The 24,835-nt window shown below is 49.9% G+C and overlaps 1 protein-coding gene across 1 annotated transcript in view; it reads left to right on the top strand.

The window, feature by feature from the left end:
- Positions 1 to 24,835, top strand: part of LOC128727263 (protein outspread) — a 160,331-nt gene that overhangs the window by 126,922 nt on the left and 8,574 nt on the right. The window contains exons 6-7 of the mRNA XM_053821157.1: positions 7,339 to 7,482; positions 12,577 to 12,630. Of these exons, the coding sequence (XP_053677132.1) occupies positions 7,339 to 7,482; positions 12,577 to 12,630 (198 nt within the window). The remainder of the gene's footprint in view (positions 1 to 7,338; positions 7,483 to 12,576; positions 12,631 to 24,835) is intronic.

Here is a 24,835-nt window from a genome sequence, read left to right on the forward strand (position 1 = left end):
CGAAGGATGTCGCAAATCGGCCACGTATGGGTTGTTTTTAGGATGGCTTAGAACGTGTTTGAGGCATGGACGGCAAGATTGCAAGGAATGAGGATGCAAGGAATTTTGCATAGGGAAGTTTTTTATGTTTATTATGCAGAATGCAGTATAACTTCTTTGGGTAATGTGAGCTCTTTCTTAGTATATCGAAGTTAATTTATTCAACTAGCATTGTTGAATATTTTTGGGAAGTTTATCTAATACACTGTTTGGATACAATTTTTATTTCAACTTGTTTACAGTGCAAATCCCTGTTGCACCCTGTTGGACATTTATAATCTATGTTGTGTCACATTCTTAAACGAGGCTTTTACCAACGGGTTTTCTAAAAGTTTCTAACAAATAATTGATTCATAATACAACGCTGGTAATAAGCAAAATATTGTTACTCATTTAGCTATACCAGCAATGGATCGTTTTTACTCCAATCGTTTCATTCCGTCGAGCCATATTTCACATTTTTCCGTGCATTTTTGGTCACTCAACTTGTCACCGACCGGCGCAAAGCCGAAACCGATCATTTATATTCGGAGCATCCCCCGGAGGGTTGGAAAATATTTCAACCATTCCACTCATTTCGTACGTTGACGAATAAATATGTATATATATATTGATCTGGCGGCCCCAAACCACATTCGGCCGCACTTTAATCTCCTTCTGCACCGAGCAAAGAATAAGAAACGCACCCGCCAAACATGAATAATGCATCTGTTGCAGGCGCATCGCTAACGAACCATCGCACCCGAGCCTGATTGGGGATGCATGCCGCGATCGAGCGTCTGCCGAATTTAGTTCCTTGCTGGCCCATCAGCATCACTTTGCAGGCGCACTGATATCTCAATACCCTTTTACGATAGCCCGTTTCCCATGCATTAACCTGTGGGTGCAGCGAGCTACAATAATGCCGCTTGCAGACAGCATAAATCATCTGAAAATCGACCAAGACCTGGGGTGGGATCGAACACGTTCGAGCTCGTTTAGAACGCAAGTTAGAAAGAAGCGGAGGAACAACAATGACGGAAAGAAAACACGACCGAATTAGCGAAATATGCACCTTTTCTGTTGCGTTTGCTCTCCGCACGTTCGGAGTTAGGAAATTGTGCAATCAATCGGAAATAAATTTTCGCCCGGTTTCGATCCTCGCCGATCGATCGTTTCACAGCACGCAAACTCACTTTCGTTCGGTTTCTCGCATGCATTCGGCTAATTGGACGCGCTAAGGTGTTCCTTTTTTTTCTTGCTCTCCACTGGCGCAGAATAATTCTTTAATCAATCGAAATCGCCCTGTACAGTCGTAAATCATTTACCTTCAGGATTTTTTATTTACACCGCGCGAACATGTTATAAAACCACTCCGATTTGCCACCATCCCTGGGATGATCAATCTGGATAAAAAAAAAGTTTTTTTTTTAATTTTTATTCGATTATAGTGTTCTTGATTTCGTGGAATTGGACTTCGGATATCGGATGGTATCGGTTTTTATTTCACATCGATCGAGACTCAAAAAGATTGATCCTTGAGATGGCAAGCAAAAAATAAAGCAATATACCCATCGTCTGGATCAATAAAAAAAAGGCTGGAATTTATGTTACGTTTATCATTGAAAGTGTAATTTACCCGATGCGATCACGCGGTACCTTCCATTCGACATAAGTACACATCCGATAACGATTCGGATGAGTCCTTCACAATCTTGTTCAAAAATTGAGGCTAAACGAGCTCGAGCTCTCAAACGTTCGATCGATCGTAAAAAAAGACGGCTCCTCTTTAAAAAAAACGGCGACCCGCGATTATGGAAGAGATACTGAATTATTTATGAACAACGCAACAGCCGCGTCTCAAGGGCTGACTACCTTTTGTCCGATAAAGAAAACCACCACCATCACCACCTCTAGGCAGCAAGAATCCCTTCACGATCCATCTCGATGGGCGGCAGAAAAAAAGGGGGGTTACTTTCGCAATGCGTCAATGCCGCCGGCATGTTGCAGTCGGCCGCGGAATTCCGACCTCCGTGTGCAGGTGTTACGCGAGTCGTCAGACTCAACCATCCCACTTGGCTTCTGCTCGCGCCTGACCGTTCCAAAAATTACCCACCCCACCTGTACCGGTTCTCGGGTTTTGCTGCGCTTGCCAAAGAGCTGATGGAGCAGAATTTACAACCAACAAGAAAAAAAAACTGCTACAAAACTCCACACACCAAAACCAGCCTCAAATATGCTGCCTCGTCGGCTTGCCACGGCGCGCTCCTTTTGTGAACCGGAGAATTGTGCCAATGTGCAATTAAAAAAACCTTGAACCAAACCGGCCATCGGAGGGCTCGCTCGTCGACGACGGAGGCAATTACAACGCCCGTTGAGAGGGCGCCCGTTTATCAGCGGAATGGGCGACTTTTGTTTTCGATGGAATTTGACGCGAAGGATGACCGGTTCGCCTGCGTTCGCGGTTCCATTATGACGGATCGAAACGAACCTGCGGTGGCCTTTCGCTGGTTATGGCTCCTTTTTTGGTACCGTCGGAGGCTCCGAGCTCCATTCGAAAGCACCTTGCGGCGGATCGGTTCGTTTAATTAATCTTTCCGAAACGCGATTCGGGCGCTACTGCGAACCGCCGCAAAATATGCTGATGACGAGATCGAGATCATGATTGGGTTTTATCAATCTGTAATCAATCACTTGAAAATCATGTGCTGGTTTAGCTGGGCGCTACTTCCTGTACACTGGTGAATGATAAATGATTTATGTTTTTATTTCGAAGGTTTTAATCACTAGCCCCGCTCCAAATATGCAGTTGAGAATTAAAATCGATATTTGGTAGATGATTAAAAGAAAACTCATTTCTTGCGTTCGTCGTCCTGCCTTTCCGACGAAAAGGCGCTCCACTTCAAACGCATTTTATACCAACCGTTTGTTGCTTAAAATATGAAACGACGCACTCCTCCTTTCGGCTCCTTTCTGAGGTCTAACTTCGCTTATAAAATCACCTCTTTCGGTGCACGTTTCGTCCAGACAGAAATTATTCTGCCTTGTCGCGTTCGGAAATAAATCTTCGCTTCTTTCCACGCACTTGTGTCGCTCGAGAGCGTCTTAACATCCATCCCATGTTAATCCCGCCGGCTACATTCCCGGTAGTGCGACATTTCCCGCACCGAGACACCGAAAGGAAAGACCGACACCCGACGTCTGGGGGAAAATTGCCAACATGATGTTTTTACCAGCCACCGCAAAAACTCCTATGCACTCGCAACTCATTCCTTCAGCAGCCCGTGCCCGGGTGCACGTGCGCTCTTGTAAGCGCGCGCGTGTGTGTGTGTATGTGTGAGGTTCGCTGCCGGCAAAAGTGCTTGACATCTTTGACACTGGCCCCCAAACTGCCACCCGCTCTCGCACGAGGGATGCGAGATGATAAATTAGCTTTTAATGAAGCCTAGTCCGTCGCCTTCGGGCCGCGGCTTTAAACCTGCTGCCGTGTCAGGGATGTTTCGTGGCCGACACGAGAGGGTGGTATGTGCCAAAAAACCTGCAGGAACCATGTTGCCATGTGCTCGGGAGTTGGGTTAGGAGTCGGTGTTGTGGTCTGCACAACAGCATAACAGCAGCATACTCGTCGTCTCGACACGACGCACCCGCAGGGAAGCAGCAACCCTTGGCAGCAACGATTCCCGTGGAGATCCTTCGTGGATGTTGCGTCGTCGTCGTCGTTGTCGTTGGTGCGAGAGGTCGCTGACCCGTTGCCACCACCATCACCACCCTGGCGGTAGAGACATCCCACCGATGGCCGGTTTCACGAATTATGAAAGTGAAAACTTGTCGCGCCCGGTTCGCGTAGTGGCTTTCCTGCGGCATCCTGCGTTCGGCATCCATGTGAAGCGGGCGACGGGCAGTCTTCCGGAACCATCTTGGGAGCCTTGAGCGGTAAAGGAAGGATGTCCAGAGGAAGGAGAAGAGGGTCGAAAAAACCCCCACGGCGAATTCCCTGGCCGGGTTGGAATTATTTATTCGTGCAGTCGAAGGTTTTGAAGCTGATTAGTGTGTGCAATCGATGTGCATGATGGTGGAGGGGTTAAAGAAGAGACTCAGGAGACTGGAGAGGGGAAGGGAGGAAGCTGGTATCGGGTGGGAAGATAAATCGATACCGGACAGACACGTTGTCTGGTTTGGAGCCGTCTCTCGCCTCAGCCACTCTCTCTGAGGGTCTTCAATTTTGGAGGGTTATCGCATTTGCGTGTCGTCACATCAGTTGTGGTGCATTCGCGAGCCCTCTTGGTGCGGCTTCTTTACGTGTTCTGAACCCAGAACAGTCCTTGTTCCTTATCCACCTTCCTTTCGAGCGCGCATGTTATTTTTGAGAATGTCCTTTTTTATCGCCATTTGTGAAAACATCGATTTTAGAAGAATTATTACCCGTGAAATGAGTTTTAGAAGATGTTACACACCCTAAGCACTCTTCCCTCACTCTCTCCCTCTCTTTCTCTCTCTCTCTCTCTCTCTCTCTATCTCTCTCTCTCACACAAAACAAACAAAAACAAAACAAGAAGCAACTACAAACACCCCGCTGGGGTCCTGTTGGTGCTTTAACCGGTGCGGGAATAAAAATCCCTTCCGACAGCGCTTATGTTCGCCAATAAATTATATCCCCTCATCGGTCCGCCATGGAGGCAATGTTCTTTGTTTCATTTTTCTCTTCCACTTCCTCCCCCACTTGCCTCTCTTCCGGCCACCTCTTCCGTTATCAGCAATACGCTACAATTACTAACCCATCGGCCAATAAATTGATTCCGTGTGTGCGCCCGTGGACCGAATCGCGGACCGCCTCCGATGGGGTCGAAATTCCTTATTAATTACAGCCATTTTTCGTGTTGTCTCCCCCGCCGCATCGCAACGCCTGCTGGTGCTGGTGTGTATGTTTTATGCTTGTTTTGTTTTGTTTCTTGTCGTTTTGTTTGGTTTCTTGAGCTCTTATTTTCGTGTTGTTTCCGCCTGCCAATGGCGCAACATTGTTGCAGTCGCGGTGGAAAAGATTTATCAGCCGGGCAGAGGTCACCTCAGACGGCATTTCCGTACCCCTTTCTTTTCACTCCCCCAGCATCCGCTTCCTTTCCCGCTGGGTGTGGTAGGCGAGAGTTTTGATAAGTTTCGCGTGCAATTACAATTTACAGCGTCACAGCAGCCATCCGGGCCAGCAACACCGGCCACCTACTGTGTGCGGTCTTTTTGGCCTTTTCTTAGGCTCGTAAGGTGACGAGAGGTAAGGGTAGAAAGATGGCCGATTGGGAAGGGAGGGGGAGAGGGTGAAGTGGAGCTAGCAAATCGTGTCCCCGCGGCCCCTTGGCCCCTTGGCCCCTTTGCCCAATCCCATTCGCATTCGAATGGATAAGTGCATTTCGCTATTATAAGTGCATTCGGGTTCGTCCCGTTCTGTGTGTATGTGTGTTTTTGTCGCTTTTTATTTCATTCTTCCCCTTGAGTTCGCGTCCCCGCACAACAATGTTGCAGCATATCGCAGCAAATGTTGCCACACGCTTGCACCAGCCCCCGATCGACCGGACCGGAGCCTTCAACGAGCAACCGGCGGCGATGCCGTTGCACATTCGATTGCAACGCTCATTTATCAATTGTATGATAATTGCACCGAACAAAAGCCCCCGCCTCGGGTCTATTTACGATACGGGGTGATCAGTGAGTTGCGTTGGAAAGGAGCCAAGAGAGAGGTGCTATCTATGCGGTTCTTCTAGAGCCTGGGTGTTCGGGATGTGCACACGTCGAATTCTCTCTCTTTAAGCGATCATAATTTCTTCAAGCTTCTTCCCAGCGCATCTCAGAACTCCGTTGGCTGCTCAGGTAGGGTTGGTACAACGCGGGGAATGCAGATACCCGGCTCCCCCACTTGCTAGAAACCTTCCCTGGCCCCAAACAACCGCTGGTTCGCGCGAAAAGATGGCCAATAAAACGCGTCCCGCTTGATTCCGCATCGAAAACGACGTGCGGCGTCGACTGCGCCATAAAATTATCCGACTCGCCGGTTAACAATGTCGCTCAAAGTAGGCCCTGATTTACGGTCACATCTTAGCACCGCGGTTCAATTATGCTGCCCGTGGACTGGACTCTCGACGTCGTCGGATGCCCGTTGTCATCTGGAGGACTCCCGGGTCCGGCGTTACGTGTAATTAGAACGAAACGAAACCACCATTTACCGCGACCAGGGAAGGTGGTTTAGAAAATAAATTCTCAATCTACCGCCTCCCCAGGGTTGATCACCTTCCTAGGGTGTTAAAGTGTTGAACGGCTTCAGTTATGAAATAAAATACGCACCCATTTCCAATCGGCCTTTCGAACGGGCAGAAAATTGTGCGACCACTCGGTAGTAACCTCGTCTCAGTGGAGGCTGACGTTTTTTTTATGCCTTTTTTATTCTGTCTCCGCTGCACTTGTGTTCACCTTATCGTACTGAAGCCCGGTTCGGCCGGTCCGCTGGGCGCTAATTATGTAGCACCCCCTCGGTGAGGGGTTTCTCGCTCTCTCTCTCGCTCTCGGTCGGGCCTTTCAAAGGTGAAGTGCTCCGGTTACCGGCATAAAGTGGCGCGCACTACAACGTAGATAACGACACCGGGGCGATCGGTTTATAACAGCTCAATAATGAATACCGAATGAAGAGAAGAAGAAGGAGTAGAAAAAAAAGCAACCACCAACACTTTTAGGGTGGGTTTTATTTTATGCATCCCATGTCCGGAGCAGCAGGAAACGACATCACCTCACGCTCGCGCCACCCATCACTGCCCCGTTTGCTTGCACTTTGGTTTTGCTGCATGATTGCCATTTTGTACGTCTTGCACCCTCTCTCTAGCCTTCTCTCGTGGGATGGGAAGGTTGGTTTTGTGGTGGCTACATCTGACCACTGTGTGCCAACTTTATTTACTCTAAGCAGCACCTTGTCTACAATGTATATAAAACAGTTCTTCGGTTCTATTACTTTTGCTTGAAATGCTAAAATTATTCTATTTTTTTTCTCTTTCCTCTCTATGTCCTTCCCTCGCTCTATCTCTCTTTCTCTTATTCCTTTCCAAACCAATCCGTTTCATCATCACTCACGTGGTTTTGTATCCTTTTTCCATCTGCCAAACTCCTAATGCCTAATATCCTAATGCCACTGCAATGTGTCCCTTCCCTTGCATGCTTGCGCTTGTTTGTGTGTATGTGTGTGTTTGAATGCATGGTGTATGGTGTGCACACTCCTCACCCTCACATCCTTTCCTGTTTTGTTTCTGCACGACGCACCTGGATGAACAACGCCCCACACTACAGTGTACAGCGAGTCGCAGCCTCCGATTACGGCCAAAAGCAGTACTCCCTCTGGAAGGGACAAATTGGCGCTGCAGCTCGACACCGGCAAGGTCCAGCCGAGGCTTCGAACTCGCCATCGCTCGTCGGTCGACGTTAGTGACTCAGGTAAGTGACGGGAAAGCGAATCCCGAAACCTCTAGTAATCGGCGATGAAGAATGCTGTTTAAAAGTTTAATTTCCTTTTGCACGAATCTTGTCACTACGGTTTTCCTTCGGATCGTTTTTGATTTTATTTTATTTCCCACTCTACTCCAACGAGCACGTCCTGCGCATGCATTACTGCACCGAGTGTTAATGCGTTCTGTTGGTTTTTGTACTGCAATAAATCTCCCGCCGTCCGTTAACATTGTATACACAAACATCCTTAAATGGTTTGCAACGGCTTCGGTAATCAACAGCTTTGCTTCACAACACAAACACACCGATGCATTATTGCACATTTGCACTCGATTAGTGGCATGAAATTACATTCGCAGCGAGCGCCCGCCCGCCGTGTCTGTGTTGCGGTGAAATTAATTTAAATTTGTCATGAGCCGCTCGGTGGAACCGCTCCGATGCATGCTGCGGTCATCTCGTCGGCCATGCAAAACTGTCATTTTCCTTTGTGTCCACTTCCACGGGAATGGAGACTTCGCAACAGGTGCGCTTAAGTCACCGGTCGATAAGAGTTCAAGGTGCCGACCCGGTGCCAGCTCAAGGTTATCGGATCGGTCTTATGAATGTATTTTTTTATCAGGCTTTTTATGATTCTTCACACGATGAAATACGATTTATCAACAAACAAATGGTCATGATGTCGAAATTAATAAAAGATTATCGCTGAATTGCGATGTTAAGCATCTCCTAATAAGGCTTTTGCTCAAACCATTATCGGAAGTGTATTAAGAAAGCCATGTTCATTGTTTATTTTACACTTTTAAATGAAAGTCCCTCGCGATTTAATTCCAGTATTTAAAGCAAATAATGCTGCTCTAGCTGCAAACAACTTCCCACTCAGGGATGCGTCAGGGTGCTCTCGCTTATCCTTGCGACGATGGCTCCCGGGCCATAAACCGCTTCTGACGCCTTTTCTCCGCACATTAACGGGCGGGGCGCTTCGGAAACATACTTTCAATTAAGCAGATCCGATCGCAAACCCCGGCAGATTCTCGTCCGGAAACCGCGCGGGGCAAAAAAGCTCGATCTCCGATCGATCGATAAAGAGAAAAGGAAAATGCGTGGCGGAAAGCGCCCTCGACTACGGGTGGTTTTGCGTGGTCAGGATTTAATTCGAGCCGCCCCGGGTCGGTTGAAGTTGTTTACTTCGTTAACGCGTCTCCACGCACACGCCGCCCGGTGGCCCGGCGGGAGTCAATTTCATCGTTGACCGATTCCCCGCTAAAAGGACGCGCGATGAAGATGAATGATTTCGCTTCGCCTCGGTACATTTTTTATAACGATAATTTCTAGACGCTTCGTGCCGATCGGATGCGCACACCATCGGCGCTCCGGGGGAGTCTCGAACTAATTTTTATGTTTCAGTCCGAGCCTGCTGCATATTTCCAACCCCCTTTTCCGGGAGGGGGATGAGCTGAGGGTTTGACACGTTTCTTCGTCGCCCCGTTCGAGCGCTCGCAGGCGATGAGGAACGATCACCGATCGCTGGAGACGATACGATGCGGCCGCATCCTTGCGGCGTTTGTGGCCCCACGATCCCGGGGGGAATAATTACGCATAAAGTTTAATTAAAATTAATGAATTTTATAAATAATACACTTTATTGGCACGCAACAGCAGGCTCTGCCGTGGTTGGACCCGCGATCTCGCCGAACATCCGGCGTCCTTGCGGCTTCCTCACACACACTGCTATCTACCATCTCACGCAGGGCAGCAAATTTCTTCCTCCCAACGATCGCCGTCGCGATTTCTTCACGGATTTGGCGAACGAGCGGAGTAAACTTTCGTGCCGGTGCGGCATTAAACTTCGCGCACGCGCTCACCATCCCAGCGCCAGCTAATCATTTTCGATTAACATCGCGCGATGGTGCTTCCTCCTTGAGCGTCCAAGATTGATCGCGCACGCACGCCGGTGACAGTGTGTTGCGGTGTACGCGGAGAAAATCTCGCTCAAATCATCATAAATTATGCGCCACCGGCGGCCACAGCGAGCCGCGTAATGACGGTAATTTTAGGAGATGAGTTTTATGTGTTTATTTCACTATTTGCGCTGCGGGCTTCCCGACCGAGGGATGCTCGTTTATTATCACCCCTATAAGGCCGGATATGCGGCTGCTCGGGCGCCGGCTTTCGAAAGTGAACCCTTAATTGCCAGGCGACGGGCGATGAACGTTTGCTGCAAAGGACTTTTTTTAATTATGAAAACATATTACCAACATCTTCTCTGGCGCGATGCCACGCAGCCAACCATGGTTTGCTCGTTTGCTGTTTGAAAATGTCTTTGTTTAAAAGCTTCAAGTGGTTTGAGCTCGGTTTGCTTTGTAGCGTAAAATATTATAGGCTCATTAGGCCACACAAATTATGTCCCGAACGCCACCCATGCGTCGTAAAATCGGCTATGGCTTTGCGCTCTCCAGAGATCACGACCAGCGTGCGGTCTGGGGATAAATAAAGACATAAAATCATATTCATTTTTATGCATACCCGCGCACCCGCGATCGGCACGATCGTGCGTGTTGTTTCGCTCCTTAAAAATTCCTCCATCACGCGCTGCAGCCGACGATTATCTCACGATCCGGCATCCACGCCGCACGCACACAAGTGTCCCGGTGCATGGCCGTATGTTAAATTAATAGATCCACATCAAGAAATCGCACCGCGCGTCAATCGACGAAATGCGATCCATCCTTGTGGTCGAATCGGCATTGGAGCTGCTGCCAAGGCGCGATGACAGCCGCACAAGCGAGCTTGATCGAGCGCTCGATGCTAGGAGAGCGATAAGAACCAGGGGCTCACAACACCACCAAGAACCGGCCCCGAATGGCCACTTTCCTATCCCCGACAACCCCCCGTTCGCATGTCGTTACACCCTTGACCTTTTTCCCCCGGCCAGCTCCACCAGGGCTCGTTTCGGTCAATATTCTGTACCGCACGACTTTCCGATTGCGTCGTGGGATCGGTGCCCCGTTCCGATGACCCCGTGCAGAAATGGATACCCCAGCCCGGTGAAGAAGCCCCATCGCGGTGCGTGATCTAGATAGCGATCGCTGCTGACGAGTTGCAAATGGCTGATTTCTTCATTCGTGCCGCTTTGTACCGCAGCTGGTTGAGGCGTCTTTATCTGTGGGTCATTTGAAGAGGGTATTCAGTTTTCAATGCTCTCATCTTGAAAATTATCATGCTGAGAGTTGGTTAGAATTTATGTCGTAGTTGTAGGGGAAGGAAATATTAAAAATCCATCCCACAGTTACGAGCGATCATTGACACCACAAGAGCCCTGCCCGTGATACCAAACAGTGCTCCTAGCGAGAGCTTCTTTGCATAAAATAATAGGCTACCAGGCCCGTAAGCAATTTTTTTTTTATCCCCCTCCCGCAAATCGTGCAAAATATCATCCACACCAAGCGCTGGTTTGCGGGTTCGTCGCTTGCCGCCAACCGTAGCCTTGAAATGCACGGTTGAAGTCTTTCGTTCGGACCGCGTGGTGCGAAACATTTCCCACATTTCTACAGCCCACCAAAACCAGCCTTCGGGCTTCCTTTGGTGGCGTAATTTGCACACCAACTTGCAACGCCAAAGGGTGGCAACGTAAGGGAGCGTTGATCGATAAACGATTTCACTTTCATTTCATGGCTTTTCAGCTTCCCCTTCGGTGGCCCCGTCACTTCCTGTGTCGCACCAAGTGGCCACCTTCGTCCACTTTCCAGCTTAAAAAATCGAGCAAACGAGAGAGAGAGAGAGAGAGAGAGAGAGAGTCAGCAAGAAAGAGCGAAAGAGTACGGGAACTTTAATTAACAGACCCGCGAAAGAAAGTCTCTGCGGACGGACTGCGGGGCAGGCGCATGTACGGCACGGCCATATCTTAATATGCGTACCGCGAACGAACCCCGCCGCACACCGTGATCGACACCGAATTTGGCCGATTGTCGACGTTTTCCCTTTCGATTAACTACCGGTACCGGTGGCGGGCTGTGGGTTGACATTCATTCAGTTTAACGCTGCGCTCGAAAAGTTCCCACCCCAAGTCGGGCGGACGGATGGCGCGTTTAATGTTGCGCTCTTTCGCTCCGCCTCGAGCGTGGGCAAGCGGAGCAGAGGAACTTAATGAACAGCGTCGGATTTTAATGCTCAACAAGCGGAAGCAGCTTCCTCGCCAACCAACCGGGCCCCCGTTGGAGTCGTGTTCGATTACTTATCGCCAGGTTGGCTCGATCGAGCTCTCGAAGCCGTTTGCCGCGTGGCGGTTCGTACGGAGCCCTCTCCGAAAGAAAGCGGCTTTTATGTTTCCGCGCTGTGGCCGCGACTTTGGGCTGCGACAAACGAAGAATGAATCGGCGGTGGTTCGGATGTTGGCGAGACGCAGCTGCCGCACCGACCGGGGGAACACAATTTCGGTGATTAATGTCTTCCGAACGATGTTTTCTGTTTTCCTGTACATTGTCGCCCCGTCCCATGTCCGCAGGAAGGGCTGGCGGACAACAAAAAAGGGGAAAGAAAGGAGAGCCAATTCGAAAACCTTTTCCTTTGCAGGCGTTTTTTTTTGTTTGTTTCGTTTGTCGCCTTTGCTAGGTGGCTTGGGGAGGGTTTTTTTCCGCTTTTTTCTCATCTTCATTCCCTGTCACCGATTTACGGGGACGGTCGACGAATTAATCAATGTGCCCACCGTGCGTCCCTTGATAATTTGGCGCTTTTCTCACGCGTTAATCGCATCATTTCGATGAGTGGAGTGGAAGCAAACGGATCGCGAGGCGCTGGTGGCGGCCGATTCGTAGAATTATGCATGCTTATGTAAATGTCACCCGTTTCGCTCGGTCGGAAACTGGCAGGTTTGAATGCGCTTCCGCCGCTTAATATCCCAATATCCTTTCGGCAGCCTTTCAACGACCCAATCGGGCACGGCGAATCGCTAATTGTGGTGCCGCCTGGGCGGATGAATTCCCACCCGGGTTTGGAAATTAGGCTCGTTTACATTGGTTACGCGATAGGCATAATTTAGTACACCGTATTAATGCATATCTTTTTCCCCTTTTATCTCATTTGCAGGTGAGCAAGACGACATTGACTCCGGTATCGATTCGCACATCGAATCGGGCGCAGGTAAAAACGGTCGATCATTAGCATCCGCGCGTACACACATTTACCATCGCGCGGTTTGATGGAGTAGGGTGCTTTAGGATGGCCGGTTATGCTACTGCACCGTAACATATGGCCCAACAAGCGTTCGATCGGAAAAAATTGCAACCAAACGGATTGCCAGTCCTGCGGTGACAAATGTTCTCCCATTTCTTTCCGATGCAGTTCGACATCAATGCGCTTGCTGATGCAAAAATCCGCGAGCTGCGCTTTGCCTGCAGTCGGCTTAATTTCGCGTACATTTTGCGTAATCTCTGCACTGATTGCCGCTCGGTTTGTGTAAACGCGTTGGCGCAAATGAGCGAGTGGCTAGTTGAGACCAAAAAAAAGGCAGCAATTGCACCATCTCACGGCGGATGTGTCCGTTCGAAGCCCGAGCAGCTCACGCCTAATGTTGGCCATTTTTTTAGTCCTTTCCCGTGCCACCGTGCTTAGGCAAGGAACCCCGAAGAGCCGTGGGGATGTTGTTTAGAGGCCTCCGGATCAGCACTAATGATGCCCCAGGCCAACCTGCTGAAACGGTGGTTTTTTCCTCTACCATTTTTACTAGCTGCATTTGTGTCAGCACTGTGCGGAGTTTTTGCACGCAAAACAGAACACACACACACATCCGCGATGCTGAAACCACTGCAGCCAAAGCTGCATCCGACTGTATCCCGACCGATCGCTTTTAATTGCGCAATATATATTCATCCGGTTATTAGTTTAATCCAATACTTTACGGCCGCTAATCACACGGGTCTGCCCACGGACGCACGTGGCTACCAATGTGGTGATGGTGGTGCTAGTGATGCTAGGCGACGTTGGGCAAAGTCGTGATTTGATGGCGGAAAAATTGCGCAAAAAGCACATAAAATAAACTACTAACGTGCAACCCAAACAAGCACACGGATTAAGATGCAGGGTTTGCAAAGGCGAATTAAACTGGGTTTCACGATCCGTGGTGCGAAAAAGGGCAACCCCAAGTGGCGTGATATGACGAGGTGATAATGGAGATCCAACCTCCATCGGTTGACCAGCTCCTCATGTTTGCGACCGCATTCATTATTCAATTTAAAATCAATACCCTCCTGAGTCTAGAACCGCCCGTTCGCAACCACCATCAGGTCCTTGAAACGCCGAAGTGCAGGTGTCACACGAAGCGAATCCCCTCTTCGATCGATCGGCGGGTGTGGTTCGAAGAAATAAAAAGAAAAGTAAATGCAATGTCGATGCAGCCGCGGATTAGCGCGTGATTAATAACGTTTCCCGGACGTGGTACGATCGTTTCGTCGCTGTTCGATGACGATCTTGGACGTTTGACGGCCTTGGGCTTGGGCTTTGATTTATGACCCGAGTCTATTGGCTCTTGGGGCCAAATCGAACGCACGAAGAGTGATATTTCACGCCACATTAATCTTACGGGTGACATTCTTTTGCGTCAGCCAGTCCCGCCGGATGAAGCTGATCCATTTAATCCAATTCCAGGATACATTGTAACGGCTGTGTAATATATTGTCTATGTTGTACATTCCACCCCATATCCAAATTACGATGCGCAAACATACAATTACGCCGTACGGCTCAATAATCGGAATCATGCGCTTCGATGAACACATAATAATGCGGGCTCGTGTTTCGCGTAAATTCCCCAATTTGGGAGGTCGCTTTCCTCGTGGCCACTAGAACGATTACGCGCGCGAATTATCGGCGTGCGAAATAAATGCGATGATTGCGCTGACCGCAGCCAGATCGACGCCGGTTGATGATGATGATGATGGTGATGGGCATGATAATGGAGAAAACACACCACCGATCAGTTCAGGAATCGATAGCACTTTCGTCTTTTCACCCGATTACGCAAACCGACCGCGAGCGGTGAACGCGGCGCACTCCCTAATCCTGCCCTGGGCAAAACCCAGGACCTCGATGCGCGATCGCGATGGCGCGCGCAAAAGTTGTGTACCGGCTTAATGGCGAATCATTTCCCGTACATGTTTATGAGGCCGACAGATGGTCGGGAATCGCGTCTGACCTGCGGGCCGCGTGCATGCGCCACGGAATGCAACTCGATCGAGCGTGAAAAAAAAACACAAGGCCCGTAAAAAGCCACACAAAGCGCAACAATGTTGCAGGCCGACACCGAAGCGCGATCGTTTAATCGTGGCAGCGCACCATACGTTCGGTTTTCCCGCGATCTGGCATTCCAAACTTGGCAAGTCTTGAGGATGGCGCCCTAATCCCATGATCCAGAGGTGGCATTCCGTGGGCCACAGCTTTCGCGATCGACCTTTCAAGGATGCTCATAAACGCGAACCCACAAAGAGCGCTCTTCCGCGGGCCCATGGGTGTGTATTCGTTAAATACCAATCAGCGCTGCACTGCGTGACCCTTTTGAAGTGCGGCTCCCTATACGCAAACGGGGACCGAGTGGCCATAAAATGGGCTTTTCGCTTTCTCTCTCTCTCTCTCTCTCTCTCTCTCTCTGTCCCGCAGAACGTTGTGCGGATGGCTTTTCCCTGCCCACAGGGCCTCAAACTCGCTGCGGCAAAGCAAACACGATGGCACTTAAGCACAAATTGCCGTCGCTCGCAGAAAACTGACAACCTAACAACGGTGCAGTTGATCTAACTTGACGCATTATTATTATTACATCACCGCAACCGGGGCGGTTCTCTGGCGTGTCGGGTGCCTGTCAAAACCGGGCCACCGACGTCCAATTGTCGGAGTGACACTTATCCTCACCGCAGTTCGGAATTAAGGGTTGGTGGCCACCGTCGCTCCCCCTGTGCCAAATAGGGTGCCTATTCCTGCAAACAGACATAGCTCGGGTGGCGCTAAATTGCCGTGCTACGCTCTCGACAGCCTCTCTCGCAGGTGGTCGTCGCACCGAAAACAAAAATAACTACGCAACCTCACGTATGAATCGTGGTTGTTCTTCCACCACCAACAGGGTTGGATTATCGCAAATTCCACCCCCGTGCACACTCTCGCTCCACGCGAACCACCAGTTTACTTCCCCATCGCGCACCGATCGCTGCCGCAGCCAATTAAAAGTCAATTCATAAAAATGCAAATTTGTGGAGTCAATCGACGGGCGCAACGGTACGGGGAAGGGATACGTGCGTCCTTTTCCAGTGCCCACCATGTGGAAGAATGCACTCCCGGCGCCCTCATGCGAGCCGCACCGTGTCGTACCAGAACCGGGAACCAATTTAACGCAACGTTCTCCTCGTTCGACCATTCCTGAGGACTTGAGCGAGACGCAGAAGGAGGCGTCAAGCGGTTGTCCGTGTGTCAACGCGGGGCGAACTATGATGACACTCGGTCGGCAGGGTGGAACGAGGCGAAGGGCCTCGGTTCGCTCTTAATTGGTATCGTTGCGATCATATTCTCGCATCATTGGGCACACTTCAATTAATATTTATGGTCCTGGAATCGGATCGGCTCCGTTCCGCCGCCGTGCTTCCTCCGGTGAGCCTGAGGGTGGGCCAATGGCCGTTGTACTGAGCGTTTGCCATCTCGTGCCCCGTCAGCCAACCGGGCCGAAGCGAAACAACAAACAAACACTAATTTAAATGTACAACTCCGCGTGCAAGGGTCTCGGCTTGGTTGGGACGGTGCGTCCAGTATCAAAGACGTAGTCCCGGTCGGGTCAAAGCGCGGGGCAGCATTCTAGGGCCTATAAATCACGCGCCACAGCCCTTGCACGCTAGAACCTCGCGGGAAGCTCGCACTCGCAGAAGCCAGGACAGGGGTTGATCCGCGGGCAAAAATCCACCCCGTGGCCGCCCGCGATGGGGCGATCATTATCGCAAAATTGCATATATGCACACTGCGCTGGCTCGCGAGTGGGAGGCTCACACTGTGGCGGGGTTTAGGGAAACGTGAGACGAATGTGGGTGCATTCCGCTTTGGCTATTAGAGCTGGGAGAGTCGGTTGGGTGATCGAGTTGGGAAGAAAATTTATTAATCCGATCCCTCCTCCTGTCGGTGGGGTCGGTTGGGATCCGAAAGATTGGACCTGCCTTTGTGCGGAGGTACAGATGCTGTGTCTCAGGTCGTTGACGTGAGCATCTTTTGTTCACGGTAAGTTCCAGGGTTAAACTGCGAAGATCCTTCATCCAGCAATCAGTCAGAAATTGTGACAGTAACTCATTAGGATCTGGATAGCAAAAAGCTCCGAGGTTGCTTCACTTTCACGCTCTCAAAATGCATGCTCCTAATGGGGTAATTGGCAGTGTGTAATTTCACCAGAACAAACAACAGAAGTTACTCATCGGAGCTCTTCGATTCGACGCCGATAATCTCGTCCTTCGACAAGACCTTTGAAATCGGATTCTAGCTGAATCTCTCCAGCGATCGTCGATCATCTTCGATCGCCTGAGCAAAGGTGCAATATGATCTTCCAGGGCACCCCAGGGCATCAGCAAAAACACACGAGATCTAAGATGCTGCACTTCCCCAACAGGTGTTAGATCGCGCTTGTTTCGTTGTCACCCGACCTGGTACAACCGTGAGGGTAGAATAGGACACCCCTTCTTGAACCGTCGGCACGCAAAGCCCCTGTGGGTATCGATTTCCGATTCCTGGTTCAGGCGCTGCCCCCTAACGTGTAAAGTGGGCATGTTAATATTTGTCCCGCCGCACCTTCGCCTCCGTGCAGATCGTGCAGATTTTCCCCCTAGACGGATCAGATCGACTCAGCGTGCAACCGCAATCCCGGCCCGGACAAGACGCGAGATAACTTATCATTATCCCGCCCCGACGCCCAGGACAGAAACCGACAATTTCGAACATACACCATGAAATGTGAGCCTTGTCATAACACGCTACCGGTGGGTTCTCGGTGCTGGCATCGGAGAAACGCAAGGCGGGCAGTTCTCACGAAACGCAATCGAATCGCAATCTGATCTGGCGGCTCTCGTACCTTCGGGGCGTAAAGATGCAGCGAAAAAAAATGCGGCAGCTAGAAGGATGCGCGCCATGCACATATCCCCATGCCCGGTGCATAGGTGCAACAGAAATCCCTCAACGCAAAGAACCTAGCCCGGTGGCTGCCTAGAACCGCGGCTAAAGATTGGCGAAACGAAAACGAAAACGAACACCGAAAACCCGCGGCTCGGCACGAGAAAACAATCCATAAATTATAACAAATATTCATGTTGTTACCGATCCGTGCGAGCGGTGGGACGTCGTCATCCCTCGGGTGAAGCCGAGATCCCGGTGAAGTTGGCGAGGATCTGTAAAGGAGTCCGAGACAGACCGTGGTCTATCGCCTACCGCGTGGAATGGCACATCCCGGACGAGTGGTCTCCTGCCGTGGGCTTTCGGTGGAGAGGTCTTCTTCGTGGAACTACGGCTCCTTGGAGCTGGCGCAGGGTAAGCATTGGCATTCGGTTCGGTTCCATTATCGTGGCCAGGCCAGAGGTCAGCCAGCGGTGGCGGAAGATGGAACAACGCGCAACCGGGTGGAAATGATATGAGTGATGCATAAATAATTACACTCTCCCGGCAGGACGCATGCTGTGTTGTGAGGTGTGTGCACGCTCATGACCGGTGCGCATCCAAACCCTCGGGTGTTTGTGTGTGTCAGGGACTCGGTAGGCCTGTCTGACCCTATACATACAGCAACCCACGGTCTCGGCTGGCGATGGTAATTGAGGGACGCCATCCGTCCTGTCGAGCTCCAGAACATCTCGCAGAGACCTAGCTGACGTAGTCAGCCAAGAAGTCGTCGTTTTCTGATCCGCAGATCTCGTAGACATGATCCCGATGGGGTATTCTGGGGGGCGCATTACAATTACCGCAGGTCCAGCCGACTCGAGCGACTCGGAAGCGACCGGATCCAGCAGAAGGTCCAGGTTACTACCGGTTTCGAGCAGGCGGCGAGCGGTAATCGACGCTAGTTAGTAGCACCCTCGGTCCAGGTCCACCGATCCCGGTGAAGCGCCAGCCGACTTCGGCGGTCTGCTAATCAACGGGGCAATTTGCATAAAAATTAACCGGTAATACGAACAAATTAAAGTCGAACAAATGAGAGGGCAATTATTTCGGCGCGATCGTTGTTCAGCTGGAAAACTGAGAAATAGAGAGAAAGAGAGAGAGAGAGAGCGAGTGAACGCAGGATAGAAACAGCATTCGGAACATGCAGAAGTTGGGTAACTGACGATATCCGATTTTCAGAAATAGATATATGACCAGTTAAACTTACGAGCCATACGTCTCGGTCATGGCATTCGACATCTCTCTCGACTTGCCTTCTAGTTAATGATCTCCTCTCGCGAATTCTAACATTGTCTACTTCTGGGAACGCCACACATTCCTTAGAGTCCTTGTACCACACCCCCTCCGAATGCCGTTCGAGATTCTTGCACGATTTCTATGCTGCGAGGAGTTGTGAATTAGCTGGCACTCGTCGCCCCATTCTCCTTCCGATAATCGTGAAAACATATGCACAAAACCCCAAAAACCCTGTGGTTCAGTCCTTCGCACGATCAATCGGCTTCGCAGGGGTGCACGAAAACATGATGTTTTTTCCCTCCTGGGCCTTCGCCCATGCCTTCCCATCCGAACAAGGATGTTAACAAGCGAAATAAAACGAAACTCCACCCGAGCAGTCTGACTCATGCTAAGTCTCCCAACCGGCGCGCCTCTCACGATCGTGATAATAAATAAAACCGGCATTAACGTTCAGGTGCAGTACGGTACGCTGCTACACACGGTAGTGAGTCGTCACATGAGCGTGTCCCTCACCGGTACCCAGGCTCGTAAAAAGCTACCTAACTGTTGGCTCGTAGTTGAAGCAAGGCCGCACGAATGCAGAAGGAAAACTCCGCCAATCCTCGTCCGTTCGCTTGCCTTGGAGTGGCGATGAAAATGAAGCCTATCGGCGACCTTGAAGTTATGACAACCGTCGTCTCGGTGCTCGGTTTCCCGGCTACGGTGACATTTAGAATGGGAGCTCCTTCGGCTAGAAAATACCTTTTTAATAATCGCAATAAAATGCAGTACTTAACCCGCGGGATTATCTTAACGTACGATACGTTTCTCTTCAGTTTGGTCGTGCGTGTGCTGGTGTGCAAGACTCCTTTCCAATCGTCATTGGCCAAGGTCAAGTGCTCGCGAATCGAATACGAGCGGCACTAAAACCCGCTCGTAAAGCTCAAGCGTTAGCTCGTTCAGGTGCAGCAGCTCGTAATGCGTTTGTTCCTCCGTCGTTTGTCGCAGGATTAGCTTTGCATATTGCATGCCACCCGGTTTTACGACCGATGAGGTGGGGACGTAGCGAGCGATTTTCCGCCCATAAAGATCAATACGCGCTGTCGGAGCTAAATGATGAGCGTATCTCGTGCATCACGCGTCCCTTTAAAAGCGATTAAAGACATTGTTCGGAAAAATGCAATTACGCTTTACACGGGGAATGGAAGAATGGTTTCAGCGGCTGCTCTAGTTGAGAAAATTGCACCCAGTTCTCTTCGTACCCGCTTTAGGACGAGTCCTTCCCCGTGCGTGCTGACTTCTTGCGTTGATTTGCCGTAAATCGTATTTCCCGCGCCTTCGCCCGAACCACCTCCATCCCATCAACTCGTCTACCGATCATCGAGATCGTCTTAATCACTCGGTTGATTTACTGCTACCGTTAATGATGTGCTTGTTCGGAACGTCTCCCGTCGGTACTGGGGCAGGGTGCTTTAATCACCAAACTAAACGCGTTCCAGATTGAATGGAGAGCTCGGCCCCCGGCCGGACGGTGGCGGAAATTAGTGGCCTATTTACTTTATTTAATACTTGTTATTACTTATTACATTTCGCATGCAACCTTCCGACCGGGGGAAGGCTGTGGCTAATAAAGCCGGTGTGCCGAAGGACGCACACCAAGAGATTCATTACGGGACAGGCGACGAACCCTTCGGTGGCCTTGTTTCCTGCTTTCCACCTCTGGCAAGTCCTTGTGCGACCGTGATTTCAGTCCGAGGTGCATCCCCTCACGATAATGAGGTCTCTCGCTCTCTCGGTGCCCTAATGAGTCCATGAGAATCCTGTCAGCGAGCTGGGAGATGAATTTGATCGCGCGGGCTGACGAGGACGTCGATCAGTCGTGGTTTTGACGACGGGTCCTTCAGCTTAATGGAAAAGCAATAAAATGTCGGCAAGACTGCGAAAGATGCGTCAACAGCCCAGCTCGTAATCGATACGAAACCTGGCGACGTGTGCGTGTGTTTTTTGCCATTTTCCATCACCTTATCAAGCCCGCGATAACGTCGGCTGTTGGCGCAAATTGGTCGCAATCGTGCAGTGCATTTTTAATTTCATCAACTCCATTCGTGGTCTTTCTAGTTCTTCCCTGTGCGATGGTGGTGTTATTTTTTGCTCTTCACTTTATTTTAGCATCCCATCATGGGCTTAAATACGTTTAATGTCATGTTTTATTGTTGCTTGTTAATGCTCTTCCATGCAGTTTCCGCTTGCCAATACCGGATTTTATTTGCTCACGAGCACTCAAGGTCTCGAACTATGTGCACTGCTCGTGGGATAGTTGCATACCCATTTGCAAGCTGAGCTGCATCATCAGGTTCAGTTTGATGTTTCAATTATAATTTCAATTACTATTTGCTTCATTACCAGATGGATGGTGGATCCATTATCCGTCATGAAACATTGGCGCACCATCTCGCTGGTGTAGGGGTAGCTAAGGTCGAGCACCTTTTTTTGCTTCCATTTTTCCGAATAGCAGCTGCCAAGTAGCGTTCGATCGTTTCTAACTCCCCTGAAGGGTAGTTAATGTAATAACCCCCTATTAGGTAGGCTTTTTGGCACGATTCGTAACACGCGTTTGGTCGTGCGAGATTCGATTCCGCCCCAAAGCCCCATCGGGAGGTGATATATCGATTTGCGTGACAATTGCAAGCCAACGTTCACGAATGCATGTCCCGATCGTGGACGCAAAAAGCCCCACGCGAGGCTTTACTATCGTTTCCCGGCCATAGGAAATCCCCCTCCGGTAGGTGATGAATCATAATAAGCGAACCGAACGGGCGAAAATGAGCTGCACGTTCCGGTGGCATAAGCCACGGCGAGAGCGATTGGGGGTTGAAAATCACGCCCCATCGAGACGGGGCTCGTTTGATTCCACCACCAATCCCTAAACCGGCAGTGGTGACCTTCGAAAGGTGTCGGAAACATCGCCGCGCACACCCAGCACCCCAGCAGCACGAGCGTTCGAGCATAATTTCAGCATAGCACGGTGAGCGGAAGGAGCAAACCTTCGATGGCCCAAAAATGCGCCCGCTGGCTGTGGGTGCGTATCACGCAGTTGCACGCGCATTGTGGGAAAACGAGCCATTAAAATATGCTTCATTTTCAGCTCAAGAGTTTGACTGGGGGCAAAAAAAAGTCCAGTCGAAAGACTCTGGTGTCAAGACCAGGCCGATTATTTACACGGCGGTCCCACATTTAGCGCTTCCGAACGAATTCCGAGAGCCTCAACGTCGATGAATCATTGGCCACAGATCGTGACGCCGGGCCGCCCCGAGCGCCGACAATTATTAGTGGGTCAATAGTTTAAGGACAATTAGGCACTTTCCGTTCTCCGGATTCGCTCGAGCCGGTGCGGCGTTCTCGGCTGAGTGCTTGCGTTGGTGGAAACCATTTTTTTTGCTAACCTCCTTATTGACACACGTTTTTTTTTTGCTGTCCATCCTGAGAAGCATATCGATCATTCGTGCTAAGTGTTTTTTGCTCGGGGGGGTGAGTTTGCACTTTACCGAAATCCAACGCCGAGCGCATGACGCGGGTAAATGGACAGCATAACTAATGAGCGATTAAAGCAAAATAAAATCCGTCCAGAATAGACTGAGCATGAAATCGGTGATTCAAGTCTAATTGCGTGGAATGTGTTTTAAGCGCACGGCGATGATCATTAAGCCGTGAGCTTTAGAAGCAGCTGTTCAAATTGCTATTAATATATTGCTAAGCTTTACTCAAGCGATAATTTGTGTGAATCTCGTACTCTAGGGAATCTTCAAAAGTAAATTAAATGAGTGCTTTATTATTATCATTTCTCTCATGTATTTGCTCATGATGACCCTACGATTGTTTTATGTTAGGGTTTGTTTTTTTTTTGCTATTTTTTGATTTATTCAAATTAACCATCTCAACGATTGATTGTCTGCAAAATATTGCAGTGTTTCAAAAAATATTTACTGCTCTTTTTAGATGGATTACGAGTCAGAAAAATTGCAAATCTAATCTTAATTTTCAATTGCAATTCGACGATCATGATGGAATAAATGCCCTTTAACATTACTCGACGCCATTTTACACCTTTACGCCGATCCAACCCTAGCATAATCGGCGTTTCCACATACTCGTTAGCCATCGGTATCGCTTTATGACCACGGGCGTTCTCTCGGGACAATCACACGCCACACGCGATCGCTATCGCGCCTAATTGCGCGCTCCTCGCCTTAAATCCTTGTCCCGATCGGACGAACTTCGCCCTCCGGCACCGTTCACACCTTCCGCCGAGCGTCTTCGAGTCCGGATGGCGGCAAAGAACGAGGAAACGAGCGCACTAACCTTGAACTTTCCACGCCGAGGGAGGCAAGGATCGGTCCCCATTTAAGGACCTGAGTGAAGCCTCTCGCACCCAAATGGAACGAAATGGAGCACTGGCCGTCCACAGAATACAGAACCGTTTCCCATACGCGATCGTCTGGGCACACACTTCCGCGCTGAGTTGCGCATTTCTGCCGGCCAATTACGCCGGTCTGCGATCTTCCGCGACAGCCGCGCCGGCCCGATAATCATAGCTTTTAATATTTCTTAACGATCGGCACCGACCGCGAAATGCGAAACAAGACGTGCGACACATCGCGTCTCTCCGGTGTCCGAGGATCGATCGACAGCCTTCGCCGTCAGGTTGCTCCTTCTGATCGTTTGACAGCGGCTTTCAGCACCTCCGGCAGCCATCAATCGATCTGTGTAGTCTTATGGAAATGAAGCTAGTGGAATGGGATGGTATTTCGAGCAGCTCTCTTCCGGCAGGGCACGGTACTTTGAGCCTTCGAAGGTGGAGCCGTTTTGGGGGCTCTAACCTCCAGAACAAATGCCAGTTTTTTAGCCCCTCCGATTCGTCAAACGATGATGTTCTAACGCAGCTGGCTCACGGTCCATTTCCCACGGCTTTAAGGCCGGACGAGACGAGCTGGGAGTGCCCCGTACGAAGCTTGTAACATGTCCAAGCTAGGCCCAAATAAAGCCATCGTCAGGACAAATGTAACCTTTCAATTCGATCTCCCTTTTTTCTGCCAAGCGCTCACGTGCACCGTGGAGGGGCTTCCGAACATGCTTTTAATTGAATTTATTTGTTTATTTTGCGTGCCATGTCAAGCGCAGTTTTCTCGCACTCTCGGCCGGGTGTTGAATGCGTCGTTCTTTTTTTTGCCACGCTGTCCTTGTTAATGGGTGATTTTACAACGCTCGAGAAACCTCCAAACCGCCAAGGATGGCTTGATACAAGCGAACGGAATGCCTCGCGAGACGGCTGACACGAACGCAGCTGTGACACGGTTATAAAGATGTTAGAGACACGGGGCACCGGAGGCTCTATGGTTTTGGCCCTATGGTCATAGTCACAGTGTGGAGGAATTCCGCTTGCGTGTTGCTGTTAGAAAATGAGCGGTGTTACACATGGATGGGTTAGACGCTGATCGAGCGTAAAAGGTTGAGAACAACTCCAAAAGACCTACTTGCCCACTTCTCTGCAAGGCAATGCACGTGAACAGTTGCTTAGTGTGGAAAAAGAGTCAACGATTCAAAGATCAGTTGAAAATGTGTTTAATACACTCTAGCTTAAAGGATGTTGTAAAGCGCTCTCATATTAAATTTGCAAGATTAATTTTGTACACAAACAAACAGATTAAAATGATTCACAACACGTGTCTTTGAACTGAGTTGTAGTCTCTGGGCTAATTGTACTATAAAATCCCAACGAATGTTAATGAAACAACGTATACAACGTTTTCAACAGCACCGACCACGTGGTGGGATATTTTTCCGGCTCGGACCAGAAACCAAGCGTTTCAAATGTATTCGCATAGCTAATCGAATGCAAGCTAAAGCTTGACGACGAGCACACACAAAGCTGAGTAATGTAACGTTTAACCACTCGTGGAATCGCTGAATT

This window comes from Anopheles nili, chromosome 3 (assembly GCF_943737925.1).
Source record: "Anopheles nili chromosome 3, idAnoNiliSN_F5_01, whole genome shotgun sequence".
Lineage (NCBI taxonomy): Eukaryota > Metazoa > Arthropoda > Insecta > Diptera > Culicidae > Anopheles > Anopheles nili.